Source organism: Hordeum vulgare, chromosome 1H, assembly GCF_904849725.1.
Source record: "Hordeum vulgare subsp. vulgare chromosome 1H, MorexV3_pseudomolecules_assembly, whole genome shotgun sequence".
Classification (NCBI taxonomy): domain Eukaryota; kingdom Viridiplantae; phylum Streptophyta; class Magnoliopsida; order Poales; family Poaceae; genus Hordeum; species Hordeum vulgare.
In genome coordinates, this window is record NC_058518.1 from 381,523,131 (window position 1) to 381,542,609 (window position 19,479).

General features: G+C 48.2%; 1 protein-coding gene across 1 annotated transcript; it reads left to right on the forward strand.

The window, feature by feature from the left end:
* Positions 1-15,832: 15,832 nt before the first annotated feature.
* LOC123439010 (BOI-related E3 ubiquitin-protein ligase 1-like) lies at positions 15,833-17,678 on the forward strand. The gene is made up of 3 exons (XM_045115820.1): positions 15,833-16,364; positions 16,480-16,763; positions 16,884-17,678. The coding sequence occupies exons 1-3, from the start codon at positions 16,229-16,231 to the stop codon at positions 17,448-17,450; spliced, it is 987 nt and encodes a 328-aa protein (XP_044971755.1). The 5' UTR covers positions 15,833-16,228; the 3' UTR covers positions 17,451-17,678.
* The last annotated feature ends 1,801 nt before the right edge of the window (positions 17,679-19,479 follow it).

Genomic DNA, 19,479 nt, shown 5'->3' on the forward strand with positions numbered 1-19,479 from the left:
TACCAAAATAAATTTTTGGTATAATAATGAATAAATTCAACATATAACTATCATACAAAACATTCTTTTCATGATCCACGAGCATAGAAATTTATTACTCTCCACATAAGCAATTTTCTTCTCATTCATAGTAGTGGGAGCAGACTCAATAAAATAACTATCATGGGATACTTGATTGAGATAACCAAATTGAATGTTCAAATAATGATGACAAGTTTCATGGTTATCATTACTCTTGATAGCATACATGTCATCACCATAATCATAATATATAGCAATTTTGTTGTCATAATCACTTGAAACCTCTTCCGAAATAGTGGAATTATCATTAAATAAAGTCATGAGCTCTTCAAATTCACTTTCATAATTATTACAATAAGATTCAATACCCTCCAATATAGCGGGATCATTACTTGCTAGAGTTGACACTCTCCCAAACCCACTTTCACCATTGTAGTCATCATAAATAGGAGGCATGTTCCCATCATAATAAATTTTCTTGTGAGAAGTAGGGGGACTAAAAGATCATCTTCATCAAACATAACATCCCCAAGCTTACGGATTTTCACATCGTTAGCATCATGGATATTCAAATAAGACATGCTAACAACATGACAATCATGCTCATCATTCAAGGATTTTATGCCCAACATTTTATTGTATTCTTCTTCTAACACTCTACCACAATTTTCTGATCCATCATTTTCAAGAAAGACTTCATGAATATAAAGAATTTGATGCAACTTCACTTCCATATTTTTTGTAGTTTTCTTTTTAAACCAAACTAGTGAAAAACAAGAAACTAAAAGATTTAATTGTAAGATCTAAAGATATACCTTCAAGCACTCACCTCCCCGGCAACGTCGCCAAAAATAGCTTGATGTATGCTATGCAACTTCATTCTTCTAGACTCTCTTGGACGTCCAAGCATAGAGCTTTGTAGGACAACAACAAAATTTCCCTCAAGTGGATGACCTAAGGTTTATCAGTCCGCAAGAGGTGTGGGGTGAAGATGGTCTCTCTCAAACAACCTTGGAATCAAATACAAGAAATCCCTTGTGTCCCCAACACACCCAATACAATGGCAAAGTGTATAGGTGCACTAGTTCGGTGAAGAGATAGTGATCAAGTGTAATATGAATGGTAGAAATAAGTCTTTTGTAATCTAAATAAATAAAACCACAAGGTAACAAGTAGCAAACAACGAGAAAAATAGTATATCAATGCTTAGAAACAAGGCCTAGGGTTCATACTTTCACTAGTGCAATCTCCGAACAGTGCTAGCATAATTGAATCATATTACAATCCCTCAGCGTGCGACAAAGAATCACTCCAAAGTTCATATCGAATAAAGTAGGACAAAAACATACATCAACTTTGTGTCTAGATTACCCTAATGTTACCACGGAAATACGCAAGTTGATTACCAAAACATATATTAAGTGAATCAATAGAATACCCCATTTTCACCATGGGTATCCACATGCAAGACATACATGAAGTGATATCAAATTTAATATTCAATCCAGTAACAATGAATCCTCAAAAGGCAAGACTCAATTCAGCAGAACAAAGATAGAGGGAAGAACACCGTATGATTCCACTACATTAACAAAGCTCATCGTACATCAAGATAGTGCCCTTTAAACACATAGTTACTAGTACATACCCTCAACCCGAGGGTGAATTGCTCCCTCCTCGTCATGGAGACCGTCGGGATGATGAAGATTGCCTCCGATGATGATTTCCCCCTCTGGCAGGGTAATGGAGAAGAGCTCCGGATGAGATCACTTTGGTACAGAGGCTTGTGGCGGCGACACAGAATCCTCCAGTCTCTCCCACCAAGCTACAAAGGCTTTGTGCTTAACTACAACATGCAAGGGATGGAGAAAACCATTCCCGAGTTGTACTCGATGCTCAAGTCTGCAGAAGTAGAAATCAAGAAGGAGCATCAAGTGTTGATGGTCAACAAGACCACTAGTTTCAAGAAAGGCAGGGGTAAGAAGAACTTCAAGAAAGACGGCAAAGCTGTTACCGCGCCTGGTAAGCCAGATGCCGGGAAGAAGAAAAAGAACGGACCCAAGCCTCAGACTGAGTGCTTCTATTGCAAGGGAAAAGGTCACTGGAAGCGGAACTGCCCCAAATACTTAGCGGACAAGAAGGCCGGCAACGTTAAAGGTATATGTGATATACATGTTATTGATGTGTACCTTACCAGCGCTCGTAGTAGCTCCTGGGTATTTGATACCGGTGTTGTTGCTCACATTTGCAACTCAAAGCAGGAACTGCGGAATAAGCGGAGACTGGCCAAGGACGAGGTGACAATGCGCGTCGGGAATGGTTCAAAGGTCGATGTGATCGCCGTCAGCACGCTACCTCTACATCTACCGTCGGGATTAGTTTTAAACCTTAATAATTGTTATTTAGTACCATCTTTAAGCATGAACATTGTATCAGGGTCTTGCTTAATGCGAGACGGCTACTCATTTAAGTCAGAGAATAATGGTTGTTCTATTTATATGAGTGATATGTTTTATGGTCATGCTCCGCTGGTGAATGGTTTATTCTTGATGAATCTCGATCGTGATGTTACACATATTCATAATGTGAGTAACAAAAGATGCAAAGTTGATAATGATAGTCCCACATACTTGTGGCACTGCCGCCTTGGTCATATCGGCGTTAAGCGCATGAAGAAGCTCCATACTGATGGACTGCTAGAGTCTCTTGACTTTGAATCATTTGACACATGCGAACCGTGCCTCATGGGCAAGATGACTAAGACTCCATTCTCAGGAATAATGGAGAGAGCCACCGACTTATTGGAAATAATACATACTGATGTGTGTGGTCCAATGAACGTTGAAGCTCGCGGTGGTTATCGTTATGTTCTCACTCTCACCGATGATTTGAGTAGGTATGGGTATATCTACTTGATGAAGCACAAATCTGAGACGTTTGAAAAGTTCAAGGAATTTCAGAGTGAGGTTGAGAATCAACGTGACAGAAAAATTAAATGTCTACGATCTGATCGTGGAGGAGAATATTTGAGTCACGAGTTTGGCACACACCTAAGGAAGTGTGGAATCGTTTCACAACTAATGCCGCCTGGCACACCGCAGCGCAACGGAGTGTCTGAACGTCGTAATTGCACCTTATTAGATATGGTACGGTCTATGATGTCTCTCACTGACTTACCGCTATTATTTTGGGGATACGCATTAGAAACTGCAGCATTCACTTTAAATAGGGCACCGTCTAAATCCGTTGAGACGACACCGTATGAACTGTGGTTTGGCAAGAAACCTAAGTTGTCGTTTCTTAAAGTTTGGGGCTGCGATGCTTATGTGAAGAAACTTCAACCAGAAAAGCTCGAACCCAAAGCGGAGAAATGCGTATTCATAGGATACCCTAAGGAAACTATTGGGTATACCTTCTATCTTAGATCCGAAGGTAAAACCTTTGTTGCCAAGAACGGATCCTTTCTAGAGAAAGAGTTTCTCTCGAAGTAAGTAAGTGGGAGGAAGGTAGAACTTGATGAGGTAATTACACCCCCTCTCGAACAGGAAAGTAGCGCAGTGCAAGAAGTTGTTCCTGTGGTGCCTACACCGACTGAAGAGAAGTTAATGATGATGATCATGAAGCTTCGGATCAAGTTACTACTGAACCGCGAAGGTCCACAAGGGTACGCTCCGCGCCAGAGTGGTACGGCAGCCCTGTGATGGAAATCATGTTGTTAGACAACGGTGAACCTTCGAACTATGAAGAAGCGATGGCGGGCCCAGATTCCAATAAATGGCTTGAAGCCATGAAATCTGAGATAGGATCCATGTATGAGAACAAAGTATGGACTTTGGTGGACTTGCCCGATGACCGGCGAGCCATAGAAAATAAATGGATCTTCAAGAAGAAGACTGATGCAGACGGTAATGTAACCGTTTACAAAGCTCGACTTGTCGCAAAGGGTTTTCGACAAATTCAAGGAGTTGACTACGAAGAGACTTTCTCTCCCGTAGCGAAGCTGAAATCAGTCCGAATCATGTTAGCAATTGCCGCCTTTTATGATTATGAAATTTGGCAAATGGACGTCAAAACAGCGTTCCTTAACGGGAACCTTAAGGAAGAGTTGTATATGATGCAACCAGAAGGTTTTGTCGACCCTAAGGGTGCTGACAAAGTGTGCAAGCTCCAGCGCTCCATCTATGGGCTGCTGCAAGCATCTCGGAGTTGGAACATTCGTTTTAATGAGGTGATTAAAGCGTTTGGGTTCATACAGGTTTACGGAGAAGCCTGTCTGTACAAGAAAGTGAGTGGGAGCTCTGTAGCTTTCCTCGTACTATATGTGGATGACATATTATTGATGGGGAATGATATAGAGATGTTGGAGAGCATAAAGGCCTATTTGAACAAGAGTTTTTCAATGAAAGACCTTGGAGAAGCTGCATACATATTAGGCATCAAGATCTATAGAGATAGATCGAGACGCCTCATAGGTCTTTCGCAAAGTACATACCTTGACAAGATATTGAAGAAGTTCAATATGGAAAACTCAAAGAAAGGGTTCTTGCCAGTTTTGCAAGGTATGAGATTGAGTAAGACTCAGTCGCCGACCACGACAGCAGATAGAGAGAAGATGGGTTCTGTCCCCTACGCTTCAGCCGTGGGCTCTCTAATGTATGACATGTTGTGTACCAGACCTGATATAAACCTTGCGATAAGCTTGGTAGGGAGGTACCAAAGTAATCCCGGTGCGGAACACTGGACAGCGGTCAAGAATATCCTTAAGTACCTGAAAAGGACTAAGGAAATGTTTCTCGTTTATGGAGGTGACGAAGAGCTCGTCGTAAAGGGTTACGTCGATGCTAGCTTCGACACAGATCCGGATGACTCTAAGTCACAAACCGGATACGTATATGTGTTGAATGGTGGGGCAGTGAGCTGGTGCAGCAGCAAGCAAGAAGTCGTGGCAGCATCTACATGTGAAGCGGAGTACATAGCTGCTTCAGAAGCGGCTCATGAAGGAATTTGGATGAAGGAGCTCATCACCGACCTTGGAGTGGTTCCAAGCGCGTCGGGTCCTATGACACTCTTCTGTGATAACACTGGAGCCATTGCCATAGCCAAGGAGCCCAGGTTTCAGCGGAAGACGAAGCACATCAAGCGCCGCTACAACTCCATCCAGGACCATGTCCAGAGTGGATTGATAGATATTTGTAAAGTACACACGGATCTGAATATTGCAGACCCGTTGACTAAACCTCTTCCACGAGCAAAACATGATCAGCACCATAATGCTATGGGTGTTCGATACATCACAATGTAACTAGATTATTGACTCTAGTGCAAGTGGGAGACTGTTGGAAATATGCCCTAGAGGCAATAATAAAATGGTTATTATCATATTTCCTTGTTCATGATAATCGTCTATCGTTCATGCTATAATTGTATTAACAGGAAACAGTAATACATGTGTGAATGAATAGATCACAATGTGTCCCTAGCAAGCCTCTAGTTGGCTAGCTCGTTAGTCAATAGATGATCATGGTTTCCTGATCATGGACATTGGATGTCATTGATAACGGGATCACATCATTGGGGGAATGATGTAGTGGACAAGACCCAATCCTAAGCCTAGCACTAGATCGTATTGTTCGTATGCTAATGCTTTTCTAATGTCAAGTATCTTTTCCTTCGACCGTGAGATTGTGCAACTCCCGGATACCGTAGGAGTGCTTTGGGTGTATCAAACGTCACAACGTAACTGCGTGACTATAAAGGTGCACTACGGGTACCTCCGAAAGTGTCTGTTGGGTTGGCACGAATCGAGATCGGGATTTGTCACTCCATGTGACGGAGAGGTATCTCTGGGCCCACTCGGTAGAACATCATCATGAGCTCAATGTGACTAAGGAGTTAGTCACACGATGACGTGCTACGGAACGAGTAAAGAGACTTACCGGTAACGAGATTGAACAAGGTATAGGTATACCGACGATCGAATCTCGGGCAAGTTCTATACCGACAGACAAAGGGAATTGTATACGGGATTGATTGAATCCTTGACATCGTGGTTCATCCGATGAGATCATCGTGGATTTAGTGGGAGCCACCATGGGTATCCAGACCCCGCTGATGGTTATTGGCCAGAGAGGTGTCTCGGCCATGTCTGCCTGTCTCCCGAACCCGTAGGGTCTACACACTTAAGGTTCGATGATGCTAGGGTTATAGGGAATTGTTATACGAGATTACCGAAAGTTGTTCGGAGTCCCGGATGAGATCCCGGACGTCACGAGGAGCTCCGGAATGGTCCGGAGGTAAAGATTGATATATAGGACGGATGGTTTCGGACACCGGAAGTGTTTCGGGCATCACCGGTAACGTACCGGGACCACCGGGACCACCGGAGGTGGTCCCGGGGGACCACCGAAGGGGGGTGACGACCCCGGGAGGCTAGATGGGCTAAGTGGGGAAGGGAACCAGCCCCTAAGTGGGCTGGTGCGCCCCCCACCCATCCCATGTGCACCAGAAAAAGGGGAAGGGGGGAACCCTAACTAAGGTGGGCCTTAGGCCCACCAGATGGGGTGCGCCACCCCTCCTCCTTGCCCTGGCCGCCACTTCCCCCATCTGGGAGGGCTGCCGCACCCCCTAGGGTGGGAACCCTAGGGGTGGCACCCCCCCTCCCCTTCCCCTATATATAGTGGGCACTTTTGGCCTTTGGAGCACACGGTTTTCCCTCTCCCTCGGCGCAGCCCTGCACTTCTTCCTCCTCCTCTCTGCCGACGCTTGGCGAAGCCCTGCCGGGAGACCTCGTCTCTCCACCAACACCACGCCGTCGTGTTGCTGGTCTTCTTCCCCAACCTCTCCCTCCTCCTTGCTGGATCAAGGTGCGGGAGACGTCACCGGGCTGCACGTGTGTTGAACGCGGAGGTGCCGTTGTTCGGCACTACATCGGAATCGCTGCGAGTACGACTCCATCAACCGCGTTCTAGCAACGCTTCCGCTTAGCGATCTTCAAAGGTATGAAGATGCTCTTACCCCTCTCTCGTTGCTGGTCTCTCCATAGGAAGATCTGAACATGCGTAGGAAAATTTTGAATTTATGCTACGTAACCCAACAGTGGCATCCGAGCCAGGTTTTCTATGCGTAGATTCTATGCACGAGTAGAACACAAAAGTTGTGGGCGATGGTTTGTCAATTTGCTTGCCGTTACTAGTCTTATTCTTTTCCGGCGGTATTGTGGGATGAAGCGGCCCGGACCGACCTTACACGTACGCTTACGTGAGACTGGTTCCACCGACAGACATGCACATCGTGCATAAAGGTGGCTAGCGGGTGTCTGTCTCTCCTACTCTAGTCGGATTGGATTTGATGAAAAGGGTCCTTATGAAGGGTAAATAGCTTTGGCATATCATCGTTGTGGCTGTCACGTAGGTAAGAAGGCGTTCTTGCTAGAAACCCAAATCAGCCACGTAAAACTTGCAACAACAATTAGAGGACGTCTAACTTGTTTTTGCAGGGTTTGACATGTGATGTGATATGGCCAAAGTTGTGATGTTGCATGTATGATGTATGAGATGATCATGTTATTGTAATAGGTTTCACGACTTGCATGTCGATGAGTATGACAACCGGCAGGAGCCATAGGAGTTGTCTTAATTTATTGTATGAGATGCAACGCCATGTGCTTACTACTTTTACTTCATTGCTAACGGTTAGCCATAGTAGTAGTGATAGTAGTAGTTGGCGTGACGACTTCACGAAGACACGATGATGGAGATCATGGTGTCACGCCGGTGACGATGATGATCATGCGATGCCTGAAGATGGAGATCGAATGAGCAAAGATGATAATAGCCATATCATGTCACTATATGATTGCATTGTGATGTTTATCATGTTTTACATCTTATTGCTTAAAACGACGGTAGCATAATAAGATGAGCCGTCTTAAAATTTCGAGAACGTATTCCCCTAAGTGTGCACCATTGCGAAGGTTCGTTGTCTCGAAGCACCATGTGATGATCGGGTGTGATAGATTCTAACGTTCGCATACAACGGGTGTAAGCCAGATTTACACACGCGAAACACTTAGGTTGACTCGACGAGCTTAACATGTACAGACATGACCTCGAATACAAGAGACCGAAAGGTCGAACATGAGTCGTATGGTTGAATACGATCAGCATGAAGTTGCTCACCATGGTGACTAGTCCGTCTCACGTGATGATCGGACACGGGTTAGTCAACATGGATCATGTATCACTTAGATGACTAGAGGGATGTCGATTTAAGTGGGAGTTCATACTTAATTTGATTAAATGAACTTAATTGTCATGAACTTAGTCTAAAAGTTGTCTTTATAAATATTGTAGATGTCCAACGTCAACCTCAACTTCAACGCATTCCTAGAGAAAAACAAGCTGAAAGATGATGGTAGCAACTATGCGGACTGGGTTCGCAACCTGAAGCTCATCCTTGAAGCAGCTAAAAAGGCTTATGTCCTTAATGCGCCGCTAGGTGACCCTCCCGCTCCCGCAGCAGCCCAGGACGTTCTAAACGTCTGGCAAGCGCGGAGTGATGACTACTCTCTGGTCAGGTGTGGCATGTTATACAGTTTAGAAACGGGGCTCCAAAGACGTTTTGAGCAACACGGGGCATATGAGATGTTCCAAGAGCTGAAGCTAGTTTTTCAAGCTCATGCCCGTGTCGAGAGATATGAAGTCTCCGACAAGTTCTTCAGCTGTAAGATGGAGGAGAACAGTTCTGTCAGTGAGCACATACTCAAAATGTCTGGGTTACACGGTCGTCTGACTTCACTTGGAGTCGAACTTCCGGATGATGCCATCATTGACAGAATCCTCCAGTCTCTCCCACCAAGCTACAAAGGCTTTGTGCTTAACTACAACATGCAAGGGATGGAGAAGACCATTCCCGAGTTGTACTCGATGCTCAAGTCTGCAGAAGTAGAAATCAAGAAAGAGCATCAAGTGTTGATGGTCAACAAGACCACTAGTTTCACGAAAGGCAAGGGTAAGAAGAACTTCAAGAAAGACGGCAAAGTTGTTGCCGCGCCCGGTAAGACAGATGCCGGGAAGAAGAAAAAGAACGGACCCAAGCCTGAGACTGAGTGCTTCTATTGCAAGGGAAAAGGTCACTGGAAGCGGAACTGCCCCAAATACTTAGCGGACAAGAAGGCCCGTAACGTTAAAGGTATATGTGATATACATGTTATTGATGTGTACCTTACCAGCGCTCGTAGTAGCTCCTGGGTATTTGATACCGGTGTTGTTGCTCACATTTGCAACTCAAAGCAGGAACTGCGGAATAAGCGGAGACTGGCCAAGGACGAGGTGACGATGCGCGTCGGGAATGGTTCAAAGGTCGATGTGATCGCCGTCGGCACGCTACCTCTACATCTACCGTCGGGATTAGTTTTAAACCTTAATAATTGTTATTTAGTACCAGCTTTAAGCATGAACATTGTATCAGGGTCTTGCTTAATGCGAGACGGCTACTCATTTAAGTCAGAGAATAATGGTTGTTCTATTTATATGAGTGATATGTTTTATGGTCATGCTCCGCTGGTGAATGGTTTATTCTTGATGAATCTCGATCGTGATGTTACACATATTCATAATGTGAGTACCAAAAGATGCAAAGTTGATAATGATAGTCCCACATACTTGTGGCACTGCCGCCTTGGTCATATCGGCGTTAAGCGCATGAAGAAGCTCCATACTGATGGACTGCTAGAGTCTCTTGACTTTGAATCATTTGACACATGCGAACCGTGCCTCATTGGCAAGATGACTAAGACTCCATTCTCAGGAATAATGGAGAGAGCCACCGACTTATTGGAAATAATACATACTGATGTGTGTGGTCCAATGAACGTTGAAGCTCGCGATGGTTATCGTTATGTTCTCACTCTCACCGATGATTTGAGTAGGTATGGGTATATCTACTTGATGAAGCACAAATCTGAGACGTTTGAAAAGTTCAAAGAATTTTAGAGTGAGGTTGAGAATCAACGTGACAGAAAAATTAAATGTCTACGATATGATCGTGGAGGAGAATATTTGAGTCACGAGTTTGGCACACACCTAAGGAAGTGTGGAATCGTTTCAGAACTAACGCCGCCTGGCACACCGCAGCGCAACGGAGTGTTTGAACGTCGTAATCGCACCTTATTAGATATGGTATGGTCTATGATGTCTCTCACCGACTTACCGCTATCATTTTGGGGATACGCATTAGAAACTGCAGCATTCACTTTAAATAGGGCACCGTCTAAATCCGTTGAGACGACACCGTATGAACTGTGGTTTGGCAAGAAACCTAAGTTGTCGTTTCTTAAAGTTTGGGGCTGCGATGCTTATGTGAAGAAACTTCAACCAGAAAAGCTCGAACCCAAAGCGGAGAAATGCGTATTCATAGGATACCCTAAGGAAACTATTGGGTATACCTTCTATCTTAGATCCGAAGGTAAAACCTTTGTTGCCAAGAACGGATCCTTTCTAGAGAAAGAGTTTCTCTCGAAGGAAGTAAGTGGGAGGAAGGTAGAACTTGATGAGGTAATTACACCCCCTCTCGAACAGGAAAGTAGCGCAGTGCAAGAAGTTGTTCCTGTGGTGCCTACACCGACTGAAGAGAAGTTAATGATGATGATCATGAAGCTTCGGATCAAGTTACTACTGAACCGCGAAGGTCCACAAGGGTACGCTCCGCGCCAGAGTGGTACGGCAGCCCTGTGATGGAAATCATGTTGTTAGACAACGGTGAACCTTCGAACTATGAAGAAGCGATGGCGGGCCCAGATTCCAACAAATGGCTTGAAGCCATGAAATCCGAGATAGGATCCATGTATGAGAACAAAGTATGGACTTTGGTGGACTTGCCCGATGACCGGCGAGCCATAGAAAATAAATGGATCTTCAAGAAGAAGACTGATGCAGACGGTAATGTAACCATTTACAAAGCTCGACTTGTCGCAAAGGGTTTTCGACAAATTCAAGGAGTTGACTACGAAGAGACTTTCTCTCCCGTAGCGAAGCTGAAATCAGTCCGAATCATGTTAGCAATTGCCGCCTTTTATGATTATGAAATTTGGCAAATGGACGTCAAAACAGCGTTCCTTAACGGGAACCTTAAGGAAGAGTTGTATATGATGCAACCAGAAGGTTTTGTCGACCCTAAGGGTGCTGACAAAGTGTGCAAGCTCCAGCGCTCCATCTATGGGCTGCTGCAAGCATCTCGGAGTTGGAACATTCGTTTTAATGAGGTGATTAAAGCGTTTGGGTTCATACAGGTTTACGGAGAAGCCTGTCTGTACAAGAAAGTGAGTGGGAGCTCTGTAGCTTTCCTCGTACTATATGTGGATGACATATTATTGATGGGGAATGATATAGAGATGTTGGAGAGCATAAAGGCCTATTTGAACAAGAGTTTTTCAATTAAAGACCTTGGAGAAGCTGCATACATATTAGGCATCAAGATCTACAGAGATAGATCGAGACGCCTCATAGGTCTTTCGCAAAGTACATACCTTGACAAGATATTGAAGAAGTTCAATATGGAAAACTCAAAGAAAGGGTTCTTGCCAGTTTTGCAAGGTATGAGATTGAGTAAGACTCAGTCGCCGACCACGGCAGCAGATAGAGAGAAGATGGGTTCTGTCCCCTACGCTTCAGCCGTGGGCTCTCTAATGTATGCCATGCTGTGTACCAGACCTGATATAAACCTTGCGATAAGCTTGGTAGGGAGGTACCAAAGTAATCCCGGTGCGGAACAGTGGACAGCGGTCAAGAATATCCTTAAGTACCTGAAAAGGACTAAGGAAATGTTTCTCGTTTATGGAGGTGACGAAGAGCTCGTCGTAAAGGGTTACGTCGATGCTAGCTTCGACACAGATCCGGATGACTCTAAGTCACAAACCGGATACGTATATGTGTTGAATGGTGGGGCAGTGAGCTGGTGCAGCAGCAAGCAAGAAGTCGTGGCAGCATCTACATGTGAAGCGGAGTACATAGCTGCTTCAGAAGCGGCTCATGAAGGAATTTGGATGAAGGAGCTCATCACCGACCTTGGAGTGGTTCCAAGCGCGTCGGGTCCTATGACACTCTTCTGTGATAACACTGGAGCCATTGCCATAGACAAGGAGCCCAGGTTTCACCGGAAGACGAAGCACATCAAGCGCCGCTACAACTCCATCCAGGACCATGTCCAGAGTGGAGTGATAGATATTTGTAAAGTACACATGGATCTGAATATTGCAGACCCGTTGACTAAACCTCTTCCACGAGCAAAACATGATCAGCACCATAATGCTATGGGTGTTCGATACATCACAATGTAACTAGATTATTGACTCTAGTGCAAGTGGGAGACTGTTGGAAATATGCCCTAGAGGCAATAATAAAATGGTTATTATCATATTTCCTTGTTCATGATAATCGTCTATCGTTCATGGTATAATTGTATTAACAGGAAACAGTAATACATGTGTGAATGAATAGATCACAATGTGTCCCTAGCAAGCCTCTAGTTGGCTAGCTCGTTAGTCAATAGATGATCATGGTTTCCTGATCATGGACATTGGATGTCATTGATAACGGGATCACATCATTGGGAGAATGATGTGGTGGACAAGACCCAATCCTAAGCCTAGCACTAGATCGTATCGTTCGTATGCTAATGCTTTTCTAATGTCAAGTATCTTTTCCTTCGACCGTGAGATTGTGCAACTCCCGGATACCGTAGGAGTGCTTTGGGTGTATCAAACGTCACAACGTAACTGGGTGACTATAAAGGTGCACTACGGGTACCTCCGAAAGTGTCTGTTGGGTTGGCACGAATCGAGATCGGGATTTGTCACTCCATGTGACGGAGAGGTATCTCTGGGCCCACTCGGTAGAACATCATCATGAGCTCAATGTGACTAAGGAGTTAGTCACACGATGACGTGCTACGGAACGAGTAAAGAGACTTACCGGTAACGATATTGAACAAGGTATAGGTATACCGACGATCGAATCTCGGGCAAGTTCTATACCGACAGACAAAGGGAATTGTATACGGGATTGATTGAATCCTTGACATCGTGGTTCATCCGTTGAGATCATCGTGGATCTAGTGGGAGCCACCATGGGTATCCAGACCCCGCTGATGGTTATTGGCCAGAGAGGTGTCTCGGCCATGTCTGCCTGTCTCCCGAACCCGTAGGGTCTACACACTTAAGGTTCGATGATGCTAGGGTTATAGGGAATTGTTATACGAGATTACCGAAAGTTGTTCGGAGTCCCGGATGAGATCCCGGACGTCACGAGGAGCTCCGGAATGGTCCGGAGGTAAAGATTGATATATAGGACGGATGGTTTCGGACACCGGAAGTGTTTCGGGCATCACCGGTAACGTACCGGGACCACCGGGACCACCGGAGGTGGTCCCGGGGGACCACCGAAGGGGGGTGACGACCCCGGGAGGCTAGATGGGCTAAGTGGGGGAAGGGAACCAGCCCCTAAGTGGGCTGGTGCGCCCCCACCCATCCCATGTACACCAGAAAAAAGGGGAAGGGGGGAACCCTAACTAAGGTGGGCCTTAGGCCCACCAGATGGGGTGCGCCACCCCTCCTCCTTGCCCTGGCCGCCACTTCCACCATCTGGGAGGGCTGCCGCACCCCCTAGGGTGGGAACCCTAGGGGTGGCACCCCCTCTCCCCTTCCCCTATATATAGTGGGCACTTTTGGCCTTTGGAGCACACGGTTTTCCCTCTCCCTCGGCGCAGCCCTGCACTTCTTCCTCCTCCTCTCTGTCGACGCTTGGCGAAGCCCTGCCGGGAGACCTCGTCTCTCCACCAACACCACGCCGTCGTGTTGCTGGTCTTCTTCCCCAACCTCTCCCTCCTCCTTGCTGGATCAAGGTGCGGGAGACGTCACCGGGCTGCACGTGTGTTGAACGCGGAGGTGCCGTTGTTCGGCACTAGATCAGAATCGCTGCGAGTACGACTCCATCAGCCGCGTTCTAGCAACGCTTCCGCTTAGCGATCTTCAAAGGTATGAAGATGCTCTTACCCCTCTCTCGTTGCTGGTCTCTCCATAGGAAGATCTGAACATGCGTAGGAAAATTTTGAATTTATGCTACGTAACCCAACATGCACACCACAGGATTAGAGAGGTATGGCGCATTTGATCCACTCGATGTGACCGCTCCAGATGCGGTTGCGCATGTTGTATGCCCCCCACCATGTCGTGTAGCTTTGAGAAACAAGCCTCGAGATTTGGTTTCCATGCCGTGAGCGCCTCCACCTGTGCCGCCCCTTGGTAGTTGATCTGCTTGGTGAGGTCTTTGATATTGGCAGAGATCTCCTCGCTCGCCTTCGTCGGCTTCTCCTAGAGCTTGTCGAGGTACGCCTTGAGTGTTGGATCTATGGCATCAAAGAGTTGCTCACGACCACTTGCCCGCTTGTGCGTCTCTAGCGCGACAAAGAGTGATGGAGTGGTTCTGATACCACATGTTAGCCACCCTCTTGATATCTCTAGTTTAATAACAAATCGAGTTCAAATGGATCACAACGTGAGGAAGACGAAGTAGCTAGGACAAAATGAGATACATGCCGACACCGTTCTGGTCCTAGTCGTGATAGTTCTCTCCCGCTACACTCACCTTCATGTAACGACCAACAGCCTAACCACTCCTCGGACCCGCATATGTTTTTTTTTCAGGCAAGGATCCACATATGTAAGAGAACCATTGAGGCCGAGTGAACTTATGGTTGGGCCACCACTCTCTCATGTGTCATGATGGGGCGATAGCTTCCTTCGTGCGTGTTATTTCTGGGTTATCTGCGGGTCGCTAAACTTTAATTTTCGGTCTACATTAATGCCAAACTTAAATATAATAAAATTTCTTTACTCCAATAAAACTAGTCTAGATTTGATTTTGAATTTTTCAAAACCTACCGGCCTTTCACCTTGACCAACACGGCAAGCGTTGGGGATGATGACCTGGCGACGGTGCACGAAAAGGAAAAAAGGGAAATGGAGTAGCAATGTGTCTTCCCTTTCGCGCATCTCGAGAGGAGCCTATGCCCGCGGTCCCTTGCGTGCGCCGAGGCTACAGCGAGCGCTGAGCGATGCTTTTGAGGCCGTGCGTGCCTCCGAATCCAATACTCAACTCGCTGCCTGCCTTCCTGCCCGCATTTCCTGCTCGGGAGTCGGAACCTCATCGATGCTGCCGCCTGGCCGTGGCCTGGCCTGTGCTTTGGCTTTCTTTTCGTTCTCATCTCACGCCTGGCTGGCTGGCTGCCGCGGTGCAGTGCAGAGGAGGAGAAGCCTCCGTCAAACCGACGTTTCCTTCTCCCTCTCTCTCCCTGTTGTCATGTGGACGCAGACGCAGTGCAACGTCTCTTTCCTCTCGGCCCGTACGCCGAACGAAAGGCCACGGCTACAGATAGTGAGATGCTCCCCGCCTGATGAGGCTTGACCAAACGAACGGATGAACAGAACAAAACACGCGAGAGTCAAGAGAGGCTAGCCTAGCATCGGATGCCTGCTACTACTGGCCGTCGTGGTACTGCCGGGAGTAGATTTACTCGGGCAGAGGACCGAGGAACAGCGTCCAAATGCCCAATTAATACGACGCGAGAACGACCCTGTTGATTAATCAATTTACGTGCAGTGCAATGCGTTGTCCATGGCTGGCCTCCTGATCCGCGTGTAGATCCAACGACGCAGGAATGCGGTTAAAGCATTTGGTTTGAGCTGTTGGGTTTTGGACGGGGGATTGTTCAAGGCGTGCCGTGCATGCAGACGCAGCTGTGGGGGGTGGGTGGGTGGCGCACGTAGGGAAAGCCGAGCACGACGGCGAGGCTGACGTTGCCATCACGGGAGAGAGCGAGAGAAAAGAGGAGCAAAAGCTGAAAGCCCACGCCCACGCCACCCTGATAAGACGAGAGGGACGGTGGAACAGTTGAGTCGCGTTGCGTTGCCCACCCCCCGCCGCAACTCTCTCATCCATCGCATCCCACCCCATCCCATCCGACTCCTCCACACGCGCTTCGCGCCTCAAATAGCACGGGCAATGGCAGCGGCGCGGCCGTGTTGCAGCAGCAGCAGCATCCACCGGCAGCCACGCCTCCTCGTCCTCGCCGCCTGCGCGTCGCCCACGCCGCTGCAGCTGCTGCTGCTGCTTTAGCCGTCTCCGACTTCCGTTCCGAGGCGATCGCCGGCCGGATGGGTGATCTGGGCGTACGGGTTGTGGGCAGAGGCTGCGCCGCGCCCATGGAGCCGCGCAAGGAGATGGCGCCGCCGCCGCCGATGGAGCAGCACCATCCTCCCCTGTTCATGGATTTCTCTCGTCGAGATGGAGGTAACCGACGCATCGCGTGCTGCTGCTTGATTACCTTGCTTTCTCGTTCTCGGCGGCAGTTGTGATTGATTGAGGAGGTCATTAACTGACATACATCCATCTTGGGTCGATGCAGTCGCAGATGGCGGCAACGTGCGGAAGCGGCCGCGCGAGGCCGTGGCGCCGCCGGCACGGCTCTTCTCCCTGCAGGCGCCGCAGGGTTCCCCGGCGCACAAGGTGATACACCTGGCGCAGCTGCACCGGCGGCCGGCGGCGACGGGCCTGCGGCTCGACTTCGACGAGGGAGGCTCGGAGCACGTGGCGTGCACGTCGTCGTCGCCGTCCTCCGTTCTCCCCGGCGAGCTCGCCGCTCAGTGCGGGCAGTACAGTAACGAGATCGACCGACTGCTCCAGGAACACGTGAGGATCCGCGCGCTTGCTTGATTCGTTCTTGCCTTGCAATCGATCGATCTACTGTATCTACATGGTGGCTGTCGCGATGACGATGATGATGATGGTGGGTTCGTTCTGTCTTTGTAGGCGGAGAGACTCCGGCTTGCGCTGGCCGACACGAGGCGTCGGCAGAACCGCTCGCTGCTGGGCGCCGCGGAGGCGCTGGCCGCGCGGCGGGTCAGGGAGATGGAGGCGGAGACCTTCAAGGCGGCACGGCGCGGCGTCGAGCTGGAGGAGCAGCTGGCGCGGCTGAGGGCGGAGGCCGCGTCGTGGCAAGCCAAGGCAATGTCCGACCAGTCCACGGCGGCCGCGCTCCACGCGCAGTTGCAGCAGGCGGCGGCCACAGCGCAGGCGAGGAGCGGCAAGGCCGCCTTGGACGACGACGGCGCGGCGGGCGCGGCGGACGACGCCGAGTCTGGCTTCGTCGACCCGGACAGGGTGGTGGAGGTCATCGCGCCGCCGCCGGCGGCCAGGCCGTGCCGCGCGTGCCGGCTGCGGCCGGCGTCCACGGTGCTGCTCCCGTGCAGGCACCTCTGCGTGTGCGACGCGTGCGACCCCGGCGTGCCGGCCGCACTCGCCGGCACGGCCGCCGCCGCGGCCTGCCCCGCGTGCCGCTGCCCCGTCACCGGCACCGTGCAAGTCTTCTTCGCGTGAGACGGGTCAGCCGCCGCTGGATCATGAAACTGGGGCCATGGAGAAAGCTGTAGAACAGATCAAGACAGGGTGCATAATTCCTTCCTCTCTTTGCCCTCCCGTGCTAGTGGGCTGATCCTTCCATCCATGATCGCTTCACCTCTTTTGCTAGTGATGCTGTAAATCATTACTGCTGATTTGAATCTTGCGTGACAGTTTTTACTGCTAGTAACAGATTAATTAGGTTGATCTCATTTTGTTACCGCGCACCGCACGGCACGGCACGGCTAGGCTAGGCTAGGCCTACGGAGTGGTGAGCGGCGCAGTGTGCCAGTTGCCGCCTGGGGAGCCAAGCGGTTAATTGGTTGAAGCAGGGCGGGGGCGTGGGGACGAAGGGTGGGGTGTGGTGGGTGGGCGGGCAGGAGGAAGTGGCGGGAAACGCGGCAAACACGCGCGCGCCCGTGGCCGTACGCGCGATCCCGATCGGACGTACCGGAGCGGGTCACGGCAGGGCTGTCGGTTGCTCACACGCCGCGCTCCGTCTTTGATCATCAGCATTCTGCACTGGACAAAGACAGGCCAGGCCTTCGCGCGGCCGGCCGTCACCATGTCCATGGTTGATGCTTCAGAGGGGAGTGCCCCGGAGATGGAGGTGAACGCGTGCTACTGCTTACGGATACACTACCTGCAGTGAAATGTCACTTCATATGAACTCACCACACGGGAACGATACCGGTGCACCACCCATCCAAAATCACTAAATCACTGAATGGGTGTTTGAAAATTCTGAAAATAGTTTAGCGTGTACACATAACATATTATCTACCACTAGCAAAAAGGGCCCGTTGAACGGGAGAAAAAAAATCATGATCTCAAATCGCCATGACAATATTTTGCTAAATCATCGGTAATGTTTTGGCGAACATTCTCGCGGGCCGTCAGACCTCGCGCATCGGCGCTCTCCATCATTTTAACATATGTATTGTTGAAAAAAATTGTAACAGAGCTCCTGTTGTATAATTATTTTGCAACTGAGGTTTTGTTGTAGTATTTTTTATAACAGAGGCTTTATTACAGAATTGCTTTTTTGTCTTCATGCTTTTACAAACATTTTTACAACTGATATTTTATTGTAGATTTCTTTTTGCAACATAGGCTTTAATGCAGATTCTTTTTTTACAACATTGGTGATGTTGTAGAAGTTGTCCAAAAAATCATCAAGAGCCAACGGCATGTCACGTGGGAGACATGCAGTTAGGCAACAATGCAATATGATGTGGAAGGATGTAAGTCAGAACACCTCTTTCTAGAGGTTCAACTAATAAACTACATAGAGATGTATATAGACATATTTTAAAGTATAGATTCATTCATTTTATTCCGTATGTAGACACCTAATGAAATATTTTAAAAGACTTATATTTAGGTACGGATGGGGTATAACCTAATGACCACATGGCCTGCGTGCTTCAGTGTCAACACTTCAAGCATGGCCCGAGTGAAATCGGATGAAGCGATCCGACGATGCAGCGCCTGGCGGAGGCGCAAGTTATGATCAGTCGGCTGATTAATGTTGTTTCCTTTGTTTAATACACAATCTTTTAAAAAAAATCTTTTTCAAATGCTTGTTTTTAAAATTAAGAACATTTTTTGAATATGCATTTTTTAAATACTAACATATCCATGACCACCTTCATCTCCCCAACCTCCGCACTCTTTCTCCTCCGGCCCCGCGCTCCTCCCCGGACCAGCCTCCTCGGCCTCCCTCCTCTCCTCGATTTCTTTGGCCTTCGGAAATTTTGTTCCGCCATCTTCTTTCTTATAGTCATGAGGGCGTTCAATGATTCCCTCACGTCATTATCTTCTCCCTTCTTCAGTTTTCTCCTTATCGTTTTCTCTTTCATGGGGCCTCTTCCTAGGAGCAAACCAAGTTGGGAGTTGAGCGTCTTTTTCCATCCTCATCGTCATCATCATCATCATCTTGTGTTGCTTCTCCATCTGGATCTTTTTCCTGAAAGGAATGTCATTGTTCCCGCTGCTCTTCCACTTC

Bases quoted from the DNA above. Each gene is read 5' to 3' on its own strand.
- LOC123439010 (XM_045115820.1), top strand. From the start codon at position 16,229: ATGGGTGATCTGGGCGTACGGGTTGTGGGCAGAGGCTGCGCCGCGCCC. The intron at 16,365-16,479 runs GTAACCGACGCA...GGGTCGATGCAG, and splicing joins TTTCTCTCGTCGAGATGGAG to TCGCAGATGGCGGCAACGTG. The intron at 16,764-16,883 runs GTGAGGATCCGC...CTGTCTTTGTAG, and splicing joins ACCGACTGCTCCAGGAACAC to GCGGAGAGACTCCGGCTTGC.